This window comes from Geotrypetes seraphini, chromosome 9 (genome assembly GCF_902459505.1).
Source record: "Geotrypetes seraphini chromosome 9, aGeoSer1.1, whole genome shotgun sequence".
Taxonomy (NCBI): Eukaryota; Metazoa; Chordata; class Amphibia; order Gymnophiona; family Dermophiidae; genus Geotrypetes; species Geotrypetes seraphini.
This window is the reverse complement of record NC_047092.1, coordinates 51,409,493-51,427,365: the sequence shown is the minus strand read 5'-3', so window position 1 is coordinate 51,427,365 and position 17,873 is coordinate 51,409,493. Positions and strand designations below refer to the sequence as shown.

Here is a 17,873-nt window from a genome sequence, read left to right as displayed (position 1 = left end):
TTTTGGTGATGTTATAAAGAATGGAAACCAACATTCACAAAATTATGCAAATCATTCTGTTTATTTGAAAATATTCTTCACAAAGCTTTGCAGTCAAATACTTTCACTGATTTCTGAATAGTTCTCAGGTAGTGTTTACAGAGCCGTCAGAAGCGGCACCCCAGATACACTAGATATCAATTTATGGGGGAAACAACAGGTTTTAGCAATTGAATATATGTAGAGAAAAAGAGAGGAGTCACAAATGACCCAAAGGTTATAAGCTGAGGAGACCATTTCAGATGGTGGTAAGACATCCAGTCAACAATATCAGAAAAGAAGGTTGAGACTTGAGCCTGGATTCCTAGTGAAATTTCAGCTGTAGAGATTTGGGAGTCGTCATAATAAAGACGGTACTTTAAAAGCAACCATGGCAGTCTAAGCTGTATTCTGTGTTAAAACTATGGTAATGCTGCTTCTCTTGTAGGGACAAAAGAATACATGAACAAGGGGTAGTTGCAGATACTTTCATACATTTGAAGTTATTAAAATAAAATTTGTAAATTGTGAAAACTTTTTGCAAAGGTATAAACTAGAACTGTGTGTCTGGCAGAGAATGAGCCCAACTTCAAACAGAAGTAAATTCTGTTTAGGTCTCTGAATAAAAGATGCACACATCTAGGATGCTAGTAAAAGGCACATGTAGTTGGGTGTGTGTTATATCTGTGATCAGAGTGGGAGATGTTAATGGAGCTTCTATAGTGATGTGCTCTGAGTATCTTTCCTCAGAACATTTGTGTGTATATGTGAGACGGTACATCACAGATATTTCCTGTACAGCAGCTAAAGTCGAAATATATTTGGGTGATTTGAGATCTGACTGAGGCAACGTGTTTTAGACGATTCAAGAAATTCAAAAACTTTTATAAAAAAATAATTGACGATTCATTTCTTTTCCAAGTTGTATGTATTTCTTAGAAAAGTTCCTTTATTTTTTTGGCTTAATTTATTTTATTGTGTTTACTTAACACTGGGATTATATGGTAGTAACAGAAAGAACATAAGTTTAATTTGTGGTAAGCATAAAGACTAATCCAATCAAAGTTAAAAAAACAGTGCCTAGCAGGCAACATCTTAACTGAGTGGGAAACTAGATTGAATTACTGCATTCTCAATCCAATATTTCTTGAAAACTAAAACCATCATATTCTCCAATCGCTAAAACCAATTTTGAGCTAAAATGTCATGTCAAATCACATAACAATAAGGTCATCCCAAATTGGATTTTTCTTGACCTTACCAATCAGTCACATTGCATCACCTCTAAGGGGGATTATTAGATTCTTTATCATCCTCTGAAAGCATTTTCTTTAGTTACTCCCCTGGCAAGGTAAAGGCTTTCTAAACAATTCCCAGCAGGCAGCCACAAATAAAGTTAAGCATACCACTGCTATTAATTTAAAGGACATAATTACACTGCAGAAGATAGTGCAATGAATTTACACTAATTCAATAAGTGCAATGATAACAATAGCTGAGAATCCTTTAGTTGTATAACATTTGGGGGATGTCACAGAAATCTAACTAATCTTCTTCCATCACCCTCAAAAAGTGTATTTTTAAAACTGAAAAAGATATTTTGCTTGATTCAAAGTAGTGCTTTTGGTTACCAACAATTCAAGATATTAACATCACTCTGTAAAGTATTATACTTCTGTATCCCTATTTAATCTTTCAGTGCTGGTTATCCCTTTCACACCTACTCGTACCCTGCATTTTCTAACAGGCAACACACTTGTCATTCCTCATCCTTCTAAAGTGAAATGGGAATCCATGAGAAATTCAGTATTTTGTGCCATTGCTCTAGCTCTTTGGAATTCATTGCCTCAACATCTGTGATTAGAACAAGTAGTAGATTTAAAACAAACCAAAGAAAATATTTCTTCCTCAACATGTAATTAAACTCTGAAATTTGCTGCCAGAGAATATGGTGAAAGCAGTTAGCTTAGCAGGGTTTACAAAAGGTTTGAATAATTTCCTAAAAGAGATTATTAATACACTGCTTATTTCTAGGATAAGCAGAATAAAATCTGTTTTTCTTCTGAAGCAAGATACTGGGTTAATGGATCTTTGGTCTGATCCAGTATGGCAATTCTTATGTTCTTAATTATTTCCCATTTTCCGCGTTGCATTAAAAACATATCTATTTGAACTGGCCTTCTCACTTTACTGATTTGTGAGTGATGAGGGCATGTGAGAGAGCAGTCTTGCAATAGTTGTCTCTGTGAATGACTGACATCAATTGCAAATGGAGTTTTGCTTTTATTTTCTTTTATAAATTGTTATTGCACTGTATACATCCTTGACTCGTACTGTAAAAAAGGCGGCATATTAAATTTAATAAATGATAAACGATGAACATGCTGGTGGAAGACATCAATATATGAGCAGTGGAGTAACTTAATGGTAAAAGCAGCAGACTAAGAATCAGGGAAGTCAGGTTTCAAATCCCATCACTGCTCACTGTGGGGTCACTGCTAAAGGGCTCATGGTGGTCTGAGTGCATGGCTTCTACTACCATCGTAATACTGCGGCATACAAAAAGCTAATTGCATACAAACCAGTGGCAAATGTAGGGTGAGTATGCCAGACACACCCACACAAGGTTTCATGGTAAGCGCAGCTTCTTGTATACATGTCCAAAAACCCAAAGGTGTCAACACATATCAGCACTTGTTATTTGGCTAAATATGAACCTCACAAAAATTGCTTGCACACAATATTTATTTATTATTTTTTTTTTTTTTTGCAAGGCTCATATTTAGATGTAGAAGAATAAGCTTTAATGTAGCTGCTTCACTGGCAGGAAGGGGAAGGACGGGAGAAAATACCTGGCCCCCTCAGTCTACCTTTGTCCCTCCCCCCCCAAAAAAAAAATATATATATGTGGACTACTGCCTATGCCCCTGCTTTCAAAATAAAAATCTCACATGGATTTCATTCACCCCTACCTAACATCACCTTTTACCCAGCATTCTTCAGTGGGCTGGTGTGTAGTTTTTTTATCAGGCTCTTTAAGGTTGTTATGGTTCAGTGTCAGAAGGTCTGACAGGTCTGACAGTGTCAGAAGATCTCAACCAGTATGGTCAGCTTCTTGTGTTCAAAAAATTTTTTATCAATTTGTTTAAAATATCAACAATAGTAAACGGAAAAAAGAACTAGAACATAGGGAGAATCAACAGCAATATAAATCATTAAGACCAGCTTCTTATACCGCATGGTATGGTTTTCTGATAATATCTGAGAAGGACTAATGATGTTATATATTTTCTCTGACTTTTCTCATTGCAGACCTGTAGACATCGCTCTAACTCTGAAATAATATGTTGTTCAACTCCTTCACTTGAAGATTTAAATCATGAACCACCAATTTTAACACAAGTCTTTTTCATTTTTGATGGCGTAAACTCGACTTACTTTGATTTCATTTACGTAAATAATCCTGTATTTGAGGTCTTTGAAAAGCCACTAGTAATTTCAGTGGGCAACAAAAATATACTGGAAATTAAGGTAAGAAGTAAATCATTCAAACCAGATAGATTTATCTGTGATGTGTATTAATCCATAAGAGACCCTTTTACTAAAACTTAGCACACTAAATGATAAGATGGGCTTCTTAGCATTTAGCATATGCTAATTCCGGTAGTGTACACTAAGCTTTAGTAAAAGAGCCCCTTAGATTAGAAATTCTCAGGGATAAAGGTATGTAGCGACTGTGTCTGAATACCTGAATAGAACTCATTCTAAACAACTCACGAGCTAAATTCAAAATCCCTTCCATGGAAAAAATACCTTCTGACTTTCTACCTACCAATGTAATTTTGAAAATTGGCCCATAATGGTTTGAACCAGTAGGATTAGGGAGTTATGTTCAATCAGAATGCAATGAATAAATGGCAGGTGAAGTGCAAAATGTATGCTTGTTCAAGAAACACTTCCTGGTCAATATTTAGCCACTATGAATGGTGTCTTTGCTCAAGTGAGACAATCTAAATCAGGGGTGTCCAACCTTTTGGCTTCCCTGGGCTGCATTGGCCGAAAAAAATGTTTCTGGGGCCGCACAAATGCGCAAACGCTGCAGCAACACAGAGGAGGGAGCCGGCAAGACGGTAAACACCTGGGGGCAGCAGAGGAAAACACTGCATTGCCTTCGACCGGGGCCACACAAAATACTTCACAGGGCCACATGCGGCCCTCGGGCCGCAGGTTGGACACCCCTGATCTAAATAATCAAGACAGACATACAGGATGTCAGGGTAAGGGTTACAATTAGAGGGGATAGTTAAACTGCTGGCTAGGGTAGTGAGCAGAGGGGAGTAGGGTTATGAGTTGAAGACTATCTCAAAAAGGTGGGTTCTCAGCCTACTTTTGAATAAGGGAAGAAGCGTGGCAGATGGATTCAGGTAGTTTATTCCAAGCATATGGGGCAGCGAACTGAAAGGAACCAAGTCTGGAATTAGAAGTGGAGGAGAAGAGTACAGATAAAAACAATTTGTCTGAGGAACAGAGCTCTCGGGGAGGTATATAATGAGAGATAAGAGAGGAGAGATACTGTGGGACTAAGGCATGAACACACTTGTAAATTGGTAATAGGAGTTTGACCTGTTTGCGAAGGCAGATAGAGAGCCAGTGAAGTGATTTAAGGAGAGGGGTGAGGTGAGTGCAGTGAGGTTGATGGAAGATAAGACGTGTAGAAGGGTTTTGTACAGATTGCAGGGGAGAGAGGTGGTTCAGCAAGAGACCTGTTAGAAGTAGATTGCAGTAGTCTATGTGTGAGGTTACAAGAGTATAGACAATAATCCAGATAGTGTGCTCAGAGAGGAAGGGGTGAATTTTGGTGATTTTGTAGAGATAGAAGCGAGAGGCTTTAGCAGTCTCTTGAATGCGGGTAGAAAATGAAAGGTCAGAGTTGAAGACGACTCCAAGGTTACTAGTAGAGGAGAAAGGAATGATAACGGTATTATTTACAGAGACGGAGAATGGAGGAAGAGGAACAGTTCAGTCTTGGACATGTTTAGTTTCAGATAGTAGTGGAACATTCAGACAGCAATATCAGCCAGACAGGATGAGACTTTTTCTTGGATTGTAGGTGAAATCTCTGGTGTGGAGAGGTAGATCTGAGAATCATCAGCATATAAAGTAGGTGATACTGGAAGCCATGGGAGGAGATCAGGGCACCGAGGGAAGAGGTGTAGAGAGAGAAGAGATCCTAAAACAGAGCCCGAGGGTACACCAACCACTAGCGGAATAGCATCAGAGGAGGACCCACCAGCGCATACACTAAAGGTACGATGGGAGAGGTAGGCGGCAGACCAGGAGAGAACTGATTTGTGGAATCCAAGTGAGGACAGAGTATCAAGGAGTAAACAGTGATTAACAGTATCAAAAGCATCAGACACATCAAGAAGAATGAGGATAGAGTAAAGGCCCTTAGATCTGACTAGGAACAGGTCTGTTTATTTTTTGATTTACCCTACACAAATCTGTGTGTGAGTAGGAAGATGTGATCAGTCAACAACAGTTCACTCATTATTAAAAGGAAGGAGTGCTTAAAGTATGGTACTCAGAAAAAAGATCTTTTTAAATATTAGTTTAGAAATTCCATATAGACCGTGTTGTACAATTATATTACATTACATTAGTGATTTCTATTCCGCCTTTACCTTGCGGTTCAAGGAGGATTACAAAAGAATTGTTATGATAGTAAGAAGTACATATTGTTAAGATATTAAGAAGCACTTAAGGAATAGTTAGAACATTTTCTCATTTGCTAAGGAGTAGTTGGCAATTGCCGGAGGTGTTCGGAACATGTCTGCTTGTGTTATATTGGTTTTATGAATTTTTTTGAAGAATAGGGTTTTTGTTTCTTTTTTGAAGGTTTTGTAGTCTGTGGTCGAAGTTAGCAAATTGATGACTTATCGGTCCAGTTTCGCTGCTCTGGTGGCCAGTAGGTTCTCATACATTTTTCGTTTGACATTTTTGGTTGGCGGGTATGTGAATATTGTATGGGTTCTCCTTTGTCTGGTTGAGGTGGATTGAGTAAGTCGATTGTTCCAGTAGGAAGGGCTGTCTCCGTTTATAGCTTTGAATAGTAGGCAGTGGAATTTGAAGTGTACTCTGGCTTGTATTGGGAGCCAGTGTGAGTCGTGGTATGCTTCTGTGATGTCGTATTTTTTTCAATGAATAGATAAGTCTTAGGGCTGTGTTTTGCAAAACTGTTATACTGTATGTATACACTTATCCTAGTGAGGGGTTGATTATTGCATACCCAATATCCAGTTGTTTATTTCTAAAAGTTAAATATTTACTTTGTTCCACCTGTTTGATTAGGATTGTGAACAGTTGCTGAGTGTTTTTTTTTATCTTACAGTTTGAAACTGTAGCCTTTTGGCTCCAAACCAATGGATTTTCCTTCTGTGCTAAAGAAGCAGTTCTCATAGCCAGCCTGCTTGGAGAAAACCCTGGCTGCTCATATTTCTTTCCTTGTCACAGAGAATAGATAAATAACTTATAGGAAATCAGTGGCTTCATTTCTTTTTAGTTGATTCCAAATGGCCTGTGATGTCACATGCACTCATATATCATCCCCATTGAGGCATCTCAGTAGATTTATTCCTTGAAAAGCATTTTAAACACTTATTTGAGATTGGGAAGAATGATGTCACTGATCTTTTCTAACCAATCAAAAATGATTAATGTCAGGGACAGCTGCCTCCTCCGGTTACTGTGACATCACAAAAGCACTCCCCTGGGTATTTTCAAGCTACAGCAGCTACTTTTGAGGTTAATTCAATGCCTTTTACACACAATAACATTCATATGTTGCAGAACTGAAAACACAATGCTTATCCGTGAAAGGAGGCAGGCTAGTCATTTGGGATTACTGATGAAGGGAAGGGCTTCCATAACATAATCCTTGCTTTTACATTCATGAATTTTACAAATGTCTCTTCTGACTAATGGACAGTGAGAATGTTTGAATAATGACATCACCATTGTATAATGACATCACCATTTACATCATCATGTACACGAATACCAAGGATGTGTAGCAAGATTTTCATTGTATGTCATTTTTAAGATTTGGCTTTGTGGTGTTTATTCCTGAGTTTTTATGTTCATACTCTGTAAACCACCAACATGTAGAGGGTATATAAATTTTTTAAATAAATTTCAGGAATGTTCATATTATTACTTTTCTTTTGGCCATCTTGTCACGGGAGCAAAGTCTTTGAGGGCCAGATTCTGTAAATGGTGCCTGTGTTGATAGGCGGTATATAAATACCTAAAATAAATTTTTTTTAAATTAAATAATTAGGCGCCGATCTGCACAGTTATCAATCATCCGCTAAGCAGCACTTATTGAATCATGCCTAGTGGGGCCTAAGCAGACTTAGGTGTTGGTAGGCGCTGGAACATTAGGCCAGGTTTTACTAGATCTAATTTACTGGTATCTAACTGAGATGCCTAAGTCAACCATGCCTATTCTCTTCCCTTAACTATGCCTACTTTTCTGTTAGGCATTGGAGGGTGCTTCGACTTAGGGCTCCTTTTACAAAGGTGCGTTAGGGCCTTAACGCGCATAATAGTGCACGCTAAAGCCTCCTCTTGAGCAGGTGGTAGTTTTTCAGGTAGTGCACACTAATCCAGTGCGTGCGCTAAAAATGCTAGCACACCTTTGTAAAAGGAGCCCTTCGTTGTCATTAGGCGCTGCTCTGAGTCAATCAAGGAACTCTTAGTTGTTATTGTTGTTTTTTTATTTATCAGTTAACTTCAATGGCATGATCATTTACCATTGTTGAAATAAACACTTTCACCAAAACGATATAATAGATGTCACAAAAATCAGTGCTGCTGCAGTTTCTATATAGGAAATTTCAAATGACTGGAGGAAAAAGCCTCAGATTGGAACCCTTCCACCACCACAATGGTGGTCCAAGGTGGTTAGGCGAACACCTCACTGGCTTTTTCCTCCAGTCATTTGAAACTTCCTATATAGAAACTGCAGCAGCACTGATTTTTGTGACATCTATTATATCATTTTGGTGAAAGTGTTTATTTCAACATTATTGAGTTTTCACATTTCCGAGTCATTTTGTGCTATGATCACTTACCATGCCATTTAAGCTAATTGAAACAATTTGGGTTGCCTTTGGATTTTAGTTAGGCGTTGCTAGGCATCCGTAATTAGGGCATCTAGCAACGCCTAACTAGGGTGCTGTTTATAGAATCTGGCCCTGAGTGTGTGTTCTTTCAAAAGTATATTGCAAAACTATTTGCAAAGAGAGCACCCACTCTTCCTTACTATTCGCACTTGCACTGTGGTTTACACGCTTCTGACGATTTGTGCGTGTGCAGTGACTTGAATGGGTGCACTACTGCAAACAGTGTGTACTCTTTCAAAAAAGAATACACTATTATCAGCAATGAATAAAAAACAAATGTTTCAGAAAAATTAAGAGGGGACGGATTCAGAACCAATGCTAGGAAGTTCTTCACCCAAAGGGTGGTGGACACCTGGAATGCGCTTCCGGAGGGTGTGATATGACAGAGTACGGTATTGGGGTTCAAGAAGGGATTAGATAATTTCCTGAAGGAAAAGGAGATAGAAGGGTATAGATAGAGGATCACTATACAGGTCCTGGACCTGATGGGCCGCCGCGTGAGCAAACTGCTGGGCGTGATGGACCTCTGGTATGACCCAGCAGAGGCATTGCTTATGTTCTTATGTGTTCATTTTCAATTTGTAAATGACTTGCAACAACATGCAATATGCTGTGCTGGAAAAACATGGACTGCAGTTTTGCTTGAGCTACAAAGCAAAACTGAGCTCTTCCAAAATCAAGACAGAAGACAAGATCATGCTTTTAAAGAATCAGGAGTAGGTATAGATGCTGTTAATATGTTCATAATGCTAAAATATGTTCAGTTGTGAATATTTTCCTACTTTTCTGCTTTCTAGCAGTTATCTGCTAGACAAAGAATACCATGGTAACATAATGGAAAAATACCGTCTGACCCATCTAGTCTGCCAAGTTACGCTATTCACATTTCAATATAAACATCCCAGACATGGAGGGGGAAATTCAATAAATGGCACATAAAGTTAAGCACCAGGATAATCCATGCTAAACTAGTATTCTGTAAAATGACTCTGCATGGAACAACTTTTATAGAATTCTAGCTTAGCGTACATTTCATGTCCCACTTTGAGTGTAAGCATTTACACCTGCCAAAGGGTGGTATAAATGCTCGAGTCCAACTAATGGCAGTTAGGCGCTCAAATTTAGGTATTCCTAACATTGCGCCTAATTTCTGGGATGCCACTGACCTGCCTATGCCCCCTTTAGAACTGTGTGCTATGAAATTTAGGTGTATATGTTATAGAATGGGGCATAGGGCAGGTCCTTGGGTAGCTCTTAATTACTGCCAATTAAGTTCTTATTAATACCAAATTATCATGTAATTAACTAATTGGTTTATATGCACGCAAACTTGCACTCCCTTTGGGCAACCTATAAAGAATGCAGCAGAAAATGTGGTGGCTTATAAGATCTATCTCATTATCCACAAGTCTCTTTTTCTATCTCTTGTATATCTAGCATTGTTGTCTAAACATCTGATCTCCTAGATCCTCTGCATAGCCTGCCAGAAAGATTTGGCTATGTGATTAAAACATCTCCCTCGTTATTTGTGGGGGATAGGGGCAGAGCCGGACCGCGAATAGGGAAATACCGCGAATATCCGGCTCTGACCCACCCCCGCCTCCCTCCCGCCTTTCCCTGGCATCCCGGCCTTACCTGGTGATCTAGCGGGCTTTCGTGGCAGGAGCGATCTTCCTACACTCCTGCCCCATGCAGATCGCCAATAGGAAATGACTGCCATGAGTTCCCGTAGTCTCTCGAGACCACGGCGGGAGCTCACGGCAGCCATTTCCTATTGGCGATCTACACAGGGCAGGAGTGTAGGAAGATCATTCCTGCCCCGAAAGCCCGCTAGACCACCAGGTAAGGCTGGGATGCCGGGGGGAAGGCAAAAATATGGGTGGGGTTCCCCCTCCCCTCCCAAAAAAAAAATCGCAATTATGTGAAATCGCGAGTACAGAAACCGCGAATGGGGAGGGGGAAGTGTACCTACGTTTCCATAGGTCTTTTATTTATTTCCACATTTACAGCTTGTCCAATACACCCAGCTGCTGGTTTGAATCTATTATCACAGCCAATTTAAATAGCTACCATTCATGGCAAGTTTTCTAGGTTTTCTGTGTAGCCTTAAAAAAAACAGCTATTAGAGCACTTCCATTTTTGCTATGGCATCAAATTATTATATCTAATTATTACTCTACCTGCCTGCCTGACAACTGAGCTGCTAGTCTTGTCTGCCCCTGCAGCCTGTCAGACTAAGCAGCAACATGGTGGCCTGCATTTCTACTAGGACATCAACAATTTATGTTAACCACTGTGTTGTTTATTTTGGCAACTCCAACACTTATTGTTGAATCAGAAGAATACAGGGCTATGAACACACAAACACATGCCACTAGGATTTTCTAAATGATAATACTATATTGTATAGGGCTAAAAAATTTGTGGATTTTTAGTTTGCAAGACTCTCGGGTGCTGTTAGAATTTCTGTGCTACTTGTTGATGTAGTAGGTTTTGGGTGGGTTTTGGAGGACTCACACTTTCTACTACAAGTATTGTAGAGTGGGATATGCTTGCTTCTCTACCAAGACTGACCATAATATCTGAAGCTATCATACAAGCAGGTATGTACTGTAGGGGTGTTTCCTTCTTTACACCTGAAGGTTAGGCCTCTATGATGTCACTAAGCCTGAACTATATTTCCAGCATGAACCATTGTCTGCAAGAAGAGAAAGAAGAAATCATCTTTGCTGTTTATGCCTACATGATGCCTGATGCATTCTGGGTATGTACCAGAACTGTATTCTAGTCAAGGACATCCAACTATGCCTACATGCTCAGCTTGTGTGAATCTTGGGGGAGGCATTGCTCCTGTGCTGTTCTTATCTAACGAAGGCACCTCTATTTCACCTCTATTTCTGTACCGGACTTTACACAGAAAGGCTATTGATCCAAGTTCTGTTTCTGGATTGGTCCTGAGAGGTCATCTGACGAAACCTTAGGAGAAGGTGCCGGATTATGATTATTCTATGCTGAGGTGTGAGGGAGCTTGCATCTTAACACTGGATTCTCTGCACATTTTCTATAATAATTAAGACCTGAAAAGTACCTCTTGTGATTAGCTCTCTTCCAAGGAGTGAAGGAACAGGACTTTTATCCAGACCTGGTGTTCATATCACATAAGGAAACTGTTGCCGACAACCTAATTTACAGCTGTTCCAGTGACCGACGGACTTTTATTCCTAATCAAGAGAATTCATATCCTCTGCGCTGAGAAGAAGATGACTTCCATCTCCCTGAGTTTGCTAAGGCCTAATCTGATGGTGAGAAAAAATGAAATTATCTATATTTTTAGCTGGGGTTAGATAAAAGAATTCTATAGTTTATGGGACAAGGAAAGTGAAGTTTCTGGGCTGATAAGCTATTTTAGATTGCTGCTAATCAGGAATTATTATTATAAGGAATTATCTAGTGTGTAAGAATTAGTTACTCATGTATCTAGCAAGTGTGTGATAATTATGTACTGTGTTTCATTTATGTATTCGGATATTTTGTGAACAATAATTAGTTATTATTTGCTACAGGCTTATGAATTATATTTTTCTATTTCTATAATAAAATATTTCATATAGCCTTGGTCTCTGTTTCATATAAGTAGGCAAAGATTGCTGAATCCGGAAAGGTGTTTATGGTGTATCCTAGATACGAGATATGTACATGTGACTTCTTTACGTTACACTAACTTTGTCATACTCATAAATCTACCTACAGTACTGTTTTATTCAAATCTTTGGTGGATGGGAAGGGATCAGTGACCATTGAGGGGGGTCATGAATTCATCCCTCCAGTGGTCATCAGGTTAGTTTGGGCACCTTTTTGGCACTTATTCATTGTTAAAACAGGTCTAGTCCCAAGCATCCAAATTGTACCCTGGATCTTTTCTAAAATTTTCAGTTTCTGCAGGAAAATATCCAAATCATAAGCCCACCCTAGCCCTGACCACACCATACTTCTAACACACACCCTTAAGATTTAGACGAATGCAGCCCATCTGCCCTTTTATGATATTTTTTGGACATTTTTCTTTTTTGAAAGTTAGCTCCATAAAGTTTGGAATGTGAAAACTTTAAGCAGGCTTATAAAGGTACAGTATGACGGGAGTTCTCATATCAGACCAGAGAATACTTTGCATAACTGTCGGACATGGAGAACCAGTTCTCATTTTGTTCTCTCTTAGGTACGAGTGCATAATGTGATGGTAGTTCTTGTAATGCTTCATGGTGAAGGTCATTTATGTTGCCAAGTGTGTCTACTAGACCATGACTGTGTTCAGGATTTTGATAATCATTAGTACAGTATGCTCTGCCAGATACCTATTGATTGACATCAGTAGCAGCAGATTTCTCTACACATCAGTCAACACTGGACAATGCGATCTCTTTAAGCAATTTGAACACTGGAAAACTACAAAAATTCCCCAAAGATACATGCACAAAATGAAAACCCTTTTCCTGCCCTGGATTTTAATGCTATGTTCTATAGACCGTGCCCTTTCCAGTACTTCCCTTCTCATCCACCACTTCTTTCTGAAGTTTTCATTCCTTGTGATCAAAAAATGTTTGTTTTTTTTGCAATAATTAAACAAGTGCTGTATAAAATGAAATGATAGTCTGGTTGACTGAACAAAAGAATTCAAGCAAGCTAAGGTTTTGAAAAAAAAAAGTCCTTAATGAGTTTCAGATGGGAATGAGGTTTTATTGCTTCTTTTTTTTTCAGCAGTCTAGAGCAGATACTAACCAAAGGGGTATTTGTTATCATTCTTCGCAAAAACGAGAAACCTTATATGAAAATAGTTTTGTAATCAGGAGAGCTGTGTTGAAAAGCTTGAGAATTTGAGTTATAAAATTAGAATTGTGCTTCTATAATGCATGAGCTAAGGAAGAGGTTTTAGCAAAACTGGTTCCAAGTATGACTAAAGTTATCTGAATTTGAGCCATTTTTATGTAACAATATTTATATGTGAAAAAAACCCCTTAAAAGTCCCATACCACTAGGTTAAAAACATCTGCGGATAACTTTATATAGATTTTTTCCTGCATTAACCTTGTTTAATTGTGTAAGTTGACTGATAAAATTACCCCTGTGGTTATGTGCATAAGAGTATGTTCAGTGACAAGAGAACACATACTTTTATATACAAGGGGAGTGTGTGGCACAGTGGCCTCAGCAGCCTGAGGTTGTGGGTTCAAATCCCATACTACTCCTTGTGACCCTATGACTTCACTTATTCCTCCATTGCCCTAGGTACATTAGATAGAGTGTGAGCCTGCCAGGTATATAAATACTACAAATAAATACGACCTGTGTGTACCCATGGAATGTGGGCAGAGTCTCAAAGTATGTATGTATGTAGGATAAAAAAAAATAGACAGCTACCCATATACTTCAATCATATACAGTACATTTACAGCATACACTACTCTCTTTTAGCTGCAACTCTGCAATTTTGAGGGAGCCGTTAAAAGGCATCTGTATGTTTTTTTATAAAATGGTCTCAAAATAGGCATCTGTTTGCCATCCAAACTGCATGTTCTAAAGTTACCTTTTAATTTAACAAAATAGATTGAGCCAGCCCTGGGGGAAAACAGTTACACTTCCCCCTCCCCATTCGTGGGTTCCTGCACTCGCGGTTTCATATAATTGCGATTTTTTTTTTCTGGGGAGGGGGAAAATTTTTAAAAAACAGACTTTTTTCCTCCCTGCCGCCTTCCCGGCCTTACCTGGTGGTCTAGAGGGTTTTCGGGGCAGGAGCGATCTTCCTACGCTCTTGCCGCATGCAGATCGCCATGAAGAAATGGCTGCTGGGAGTTCCCGTAGTCTCTCGAGACTACGTCGGGAACTCCCTACAGCCATTTCCTGATGGCGATCTGCACGTGGCAGGAGCTTAGGAAGATCGCTCCTGCCCCGAAAACCCTCTAGACCACCAGGTAAGGCCGAGAAGGCGGCAGGGAGGTGGGGGTGGGTCAGAGCCAGATAATCGCCCGTTTCCCCCGCGAATGACGAGGGAGAAGTGTATATTGTATGTGTGAGTCATACCCAAACTCCTCCCACATTAATTATTTGCAATTGCTGTGTGCTGACACCAGCGCACAACTTGCAAAATGGAAAAAGCCCTATTTTACTGCAATAGTAAAATTAGTTTAGCGTGCAGAAAAGATCCACAGTAGGATGCGCTAAGTCCAGAGTTTGCCACAGCCTAGTAAAAGGATCCCTAAATTTTTCACATTACTAAAAAAAAAAAAAAAAACTATGAACTACATTTGTGAGTTAATGATGCCATTACTTTGAAAAGGGTTCTATAAATGTTATTTTCATTAACTGTGTTTCTGTATTGATTTATTTTCCTAGGGAGATCGTATTGACTCAGAAGCAGTTCGAGGTGAAGTATTAAAAGTTGGAAATAAGAGCTGTGAGAATATCCATACCAAATCTGATTCAGTCTTCTGTACTGTTCCCAGTGAGCTGCTGAAATCCAACAGTGAGCTAAATATAGAGGTGGGATTCCTGCAATGCTTGAACAGTAAATAGCAAAGCTGAAAGGTTTAATACGGCTTACAAGTTTAAAATGGAATATAATAGGCACATCCTAACACAAGATTCAGCTCTATAAGGGAAAATGAGAGGAGAAAGCTGATCTTTTTTCCCTTGCATTAAAAAAAAAAAAAATGCATTCAGTTGACCACAATGAGCAATTTTCAAATTCATCAAACAGGAGCTGTGTGAGCAGCTTGGATGTTGGGTATCAGCTTAAGGCAAGCTCATAGAATTCCTAAGAGCGTTGGAGCTAATACGGCCAGTGATAGAAAAGCCTAATGCAGCTTCATAAAAGGGGGCCTTAATTTGCTTGAAGTATGAACATATTTTTAAAAACAAACAAAACTTTGGTAAGTAAAAATAATCACATCCTATATTTACAAATAAATTAGGGGTAATATTCAGCTCACACCAGTCAGTGGTTTTTAATTCACTTATATCTTCAGGCTGAATTAAGTCCAGATATTTAGGGGCAAATTCTATAAATGGCGTCCCGATTGTAGGCGGCAGTAGGCATCCTACCACTGTCTAATCAGCCAATCGAGACCACATTTGGTTTTTTTTAAAAAAAAAAAACACCCCGAGGCAGGCAGCCTACATTGTAGGCATTGTTGTGAGCCTAGGGAGATGCGTAGAGCTGCCTAAGCTCACCCAAGGCTAGGCTTAGGCAGCCCTAGATGTCTCCCTGTGATTGGCAGGCCCGCCCCCACAGAATGGTGCGCCTTCTCCTCCATGGGAGTGGTATAAGGGATCTGGCTAATTGAAGTCTTAGGCCAGTGCATCCCAGAATACACTGGGAGGGAGCCCTAAGATCCCAGTTGGCCCAGGCACCTATAGGAGGGGTCTTAGGCACCTGGGCCAATCAGGGCCTTAGGCCCCTCCCTGGTGCATCCGTCCTGCTGGCCCTGGATTATTAATCTTGTTTATCTGCAGTCAAATTCCCAAATATTTGTAGATGAGGAATACATAGAATAAGAAAGGCAAAGGAGAACAGGGCAAGAACAGTTATGTTTTCCATTATAATAGTTCCCATCTTTTCCTATCACCATAAACATTTATGAATAGGCCTGATTGTGGAACTAAGCTCATTAATTGATGGCATATTAGTCAAACAAATTAAATCCAACTAGTGTGCATTCTAATTGTCATCTTGTGGCTTATTAGAAGCACAGAAGCCTTGTGAAAGCACAATTAATTTACAATCTGCAGGGAGTACATCACTGAAAACAATGGGAGGCAAATAAAAAACAGCATGAATTCTTGACATCTGAAGTTCTCTTTCTTAAGCAATTTATACCATTTCCATATTGCCCCCAAAAGAGGCTGCATGGATGTTAACCACCCCCACCCCCACCTCAAAAAAAAAAAAACCAACCACCCCTATGCCTGCCATAATGATGTCACTTCATATTTATAAATATTTTTTGGCCAGGTAGCTGCTCTTTTCCCTTAATATCAATCAGAATCAGTACTGGGATTTTGATGCCAATGAATCTTTCATCAGCAATTACTGGGGAATTTTCCCCCCCTGTTTGTTATAACCACTCTTCTACCTGTTCCTAAGTTTGGTCATTGTAGCAATGCCCAAGACTTCCTTCCAAACTCCTGTATTATAAGCTCTAAGGTGGCAATTCTATAAACCGACACCAAGATTTAGGCACTCCCAAGATTCCATTATAGAATATTAGCGTAAGTGGGCACTGATGTGCTTAAAGTTAGGTGCCAACAATTAAGTCAATGGCGGTTGTAACAATTGGCACCTAATTGTACCCTGAAGTGTGTATAAGTTATACACATCTCTGAGACATACCCATGACCTGCCCATACTCAGCCCATGTTTATTCCTCCTTGCACTTATACACTGTTAATTAGTGGCACAATCATGCATGTAAATTATTCTGTAATTTAGGCACATACTGACCAAGTTCTCAAAATGATTTAGGGTGCTAAAGAAATTCAACACGGGTGATATTTATACATACGCGCACAATTAGTGCAGGATCCAATACACAGCACTCAAAAATTGCTATTTTATAGTTAATTCTAGGCTGAGCGTCCTTTATAGAACAGCGCATAGCACTGATCCCCCCCCCCCCATCCAAATCTGAGCACTAGGACTTACTTCTGCTGAAACCAGGTGCAATTCCTGATGTCATCAGTGACACGGCACAGGGAAGGCCCCGGTGGGGAAGGCCGCAAAGCTGCCTGTTCAGAGTGATGTTTGGAGCGGAGGTATGTTGGTCTTGCGGTGGGAGGGTCAGCAGGGTTCTATTGTGCGGGGGGGATGGGAGGAATGAAAAGATGCTGCACAGGGGAATGGGTGGGAGGGTCAGTGGGGTTTATTGTGCGGGGGATGGGAGGGAGGGATAGAAAGATGCTGCACAAGATGCTGCATATTGGAGGGGGAGGGGGTGCGGAGGAAGAAAGGAAAGAGGAAGAACTGAGGTGGAGGAGAGGAAGGGAGAGATGATTGTTGTACATGAAAAAAATAAGACATCCCTGAAAATAAGCCCTAGTACGTTTTTTTGGACCCAAAATTAATATAAGACACTGTCTTATTTTCGGGGAAACACGGTAGTACTGCGAGCTGCTGTGTCAGCCATTTAGGAAGGGTGCATAAGGAGCAGAAGCAAGGGGCTGCACTCCTACTCCCAACAACCACTGTTAGACCACCAGAGATATAGGTAGGCCCGGGAAGGCCTATCTAATAGCTGGTGGGTTGGAGGAGGGGGCATTTCATGGGGGGGAGGGAGACTCAGGGATCTGAATTTTTAAAAAACATTATGTGGGTACCGGCTCAATATTGAGTACCAGCACCCGCTTTACACAGTGATTTAATTAGGACTGCTTTGAAGCTGCTCTAAATTAGACCACTGAGCAATGTGGGTGCCAGCACTAGATTGAGAAGCCCCACATTAGACTGGGATATCTACATTTTCTACGAGGACTTACAGTTGTATAATTTAGACTGCACATTTCCTGGCATTCCTAAATAACTCATCAATAAATCACCCACATACACAATTCATAAAGTTCAAGCATGCTAAAAATAAATCAAATTGATTGATTTCACTACCTTTCTCATAGATGAATCAA

The 17,873-nt window shown here is 39.9% G+C and overlaps 1 protein-coding gene across 4 annotated transcripts in view; it reads left to right on the top strand.

Annotated features, from left to right (window-relative positions):
• The window catches only part of MET (MET proto-oncogene, receptor tyrosine kinase), a 207,473-nt gene that overhangs the window by 143,458 nt on the left and 46,142 nt on the right, over positions 1–17,873 (top strand). For all 4 annotated transcript variants that reach the window (XM_033959614.1, XM_033959617.1, XM_033959615.1 and 1 more), the window contains 2 exons: positions 3,331–3,549; positions 14,592–14,738. In XM_033959614.1, the coding sequence (XP_033815505.1) occupies positions 3,331–3,549; positions 14,592–14,738 (366 nt within the window). The remainder of the gene's footprint in view (positions 1–3,330; positions 3,550–14,591; positions 14,739–17,873) is intronic.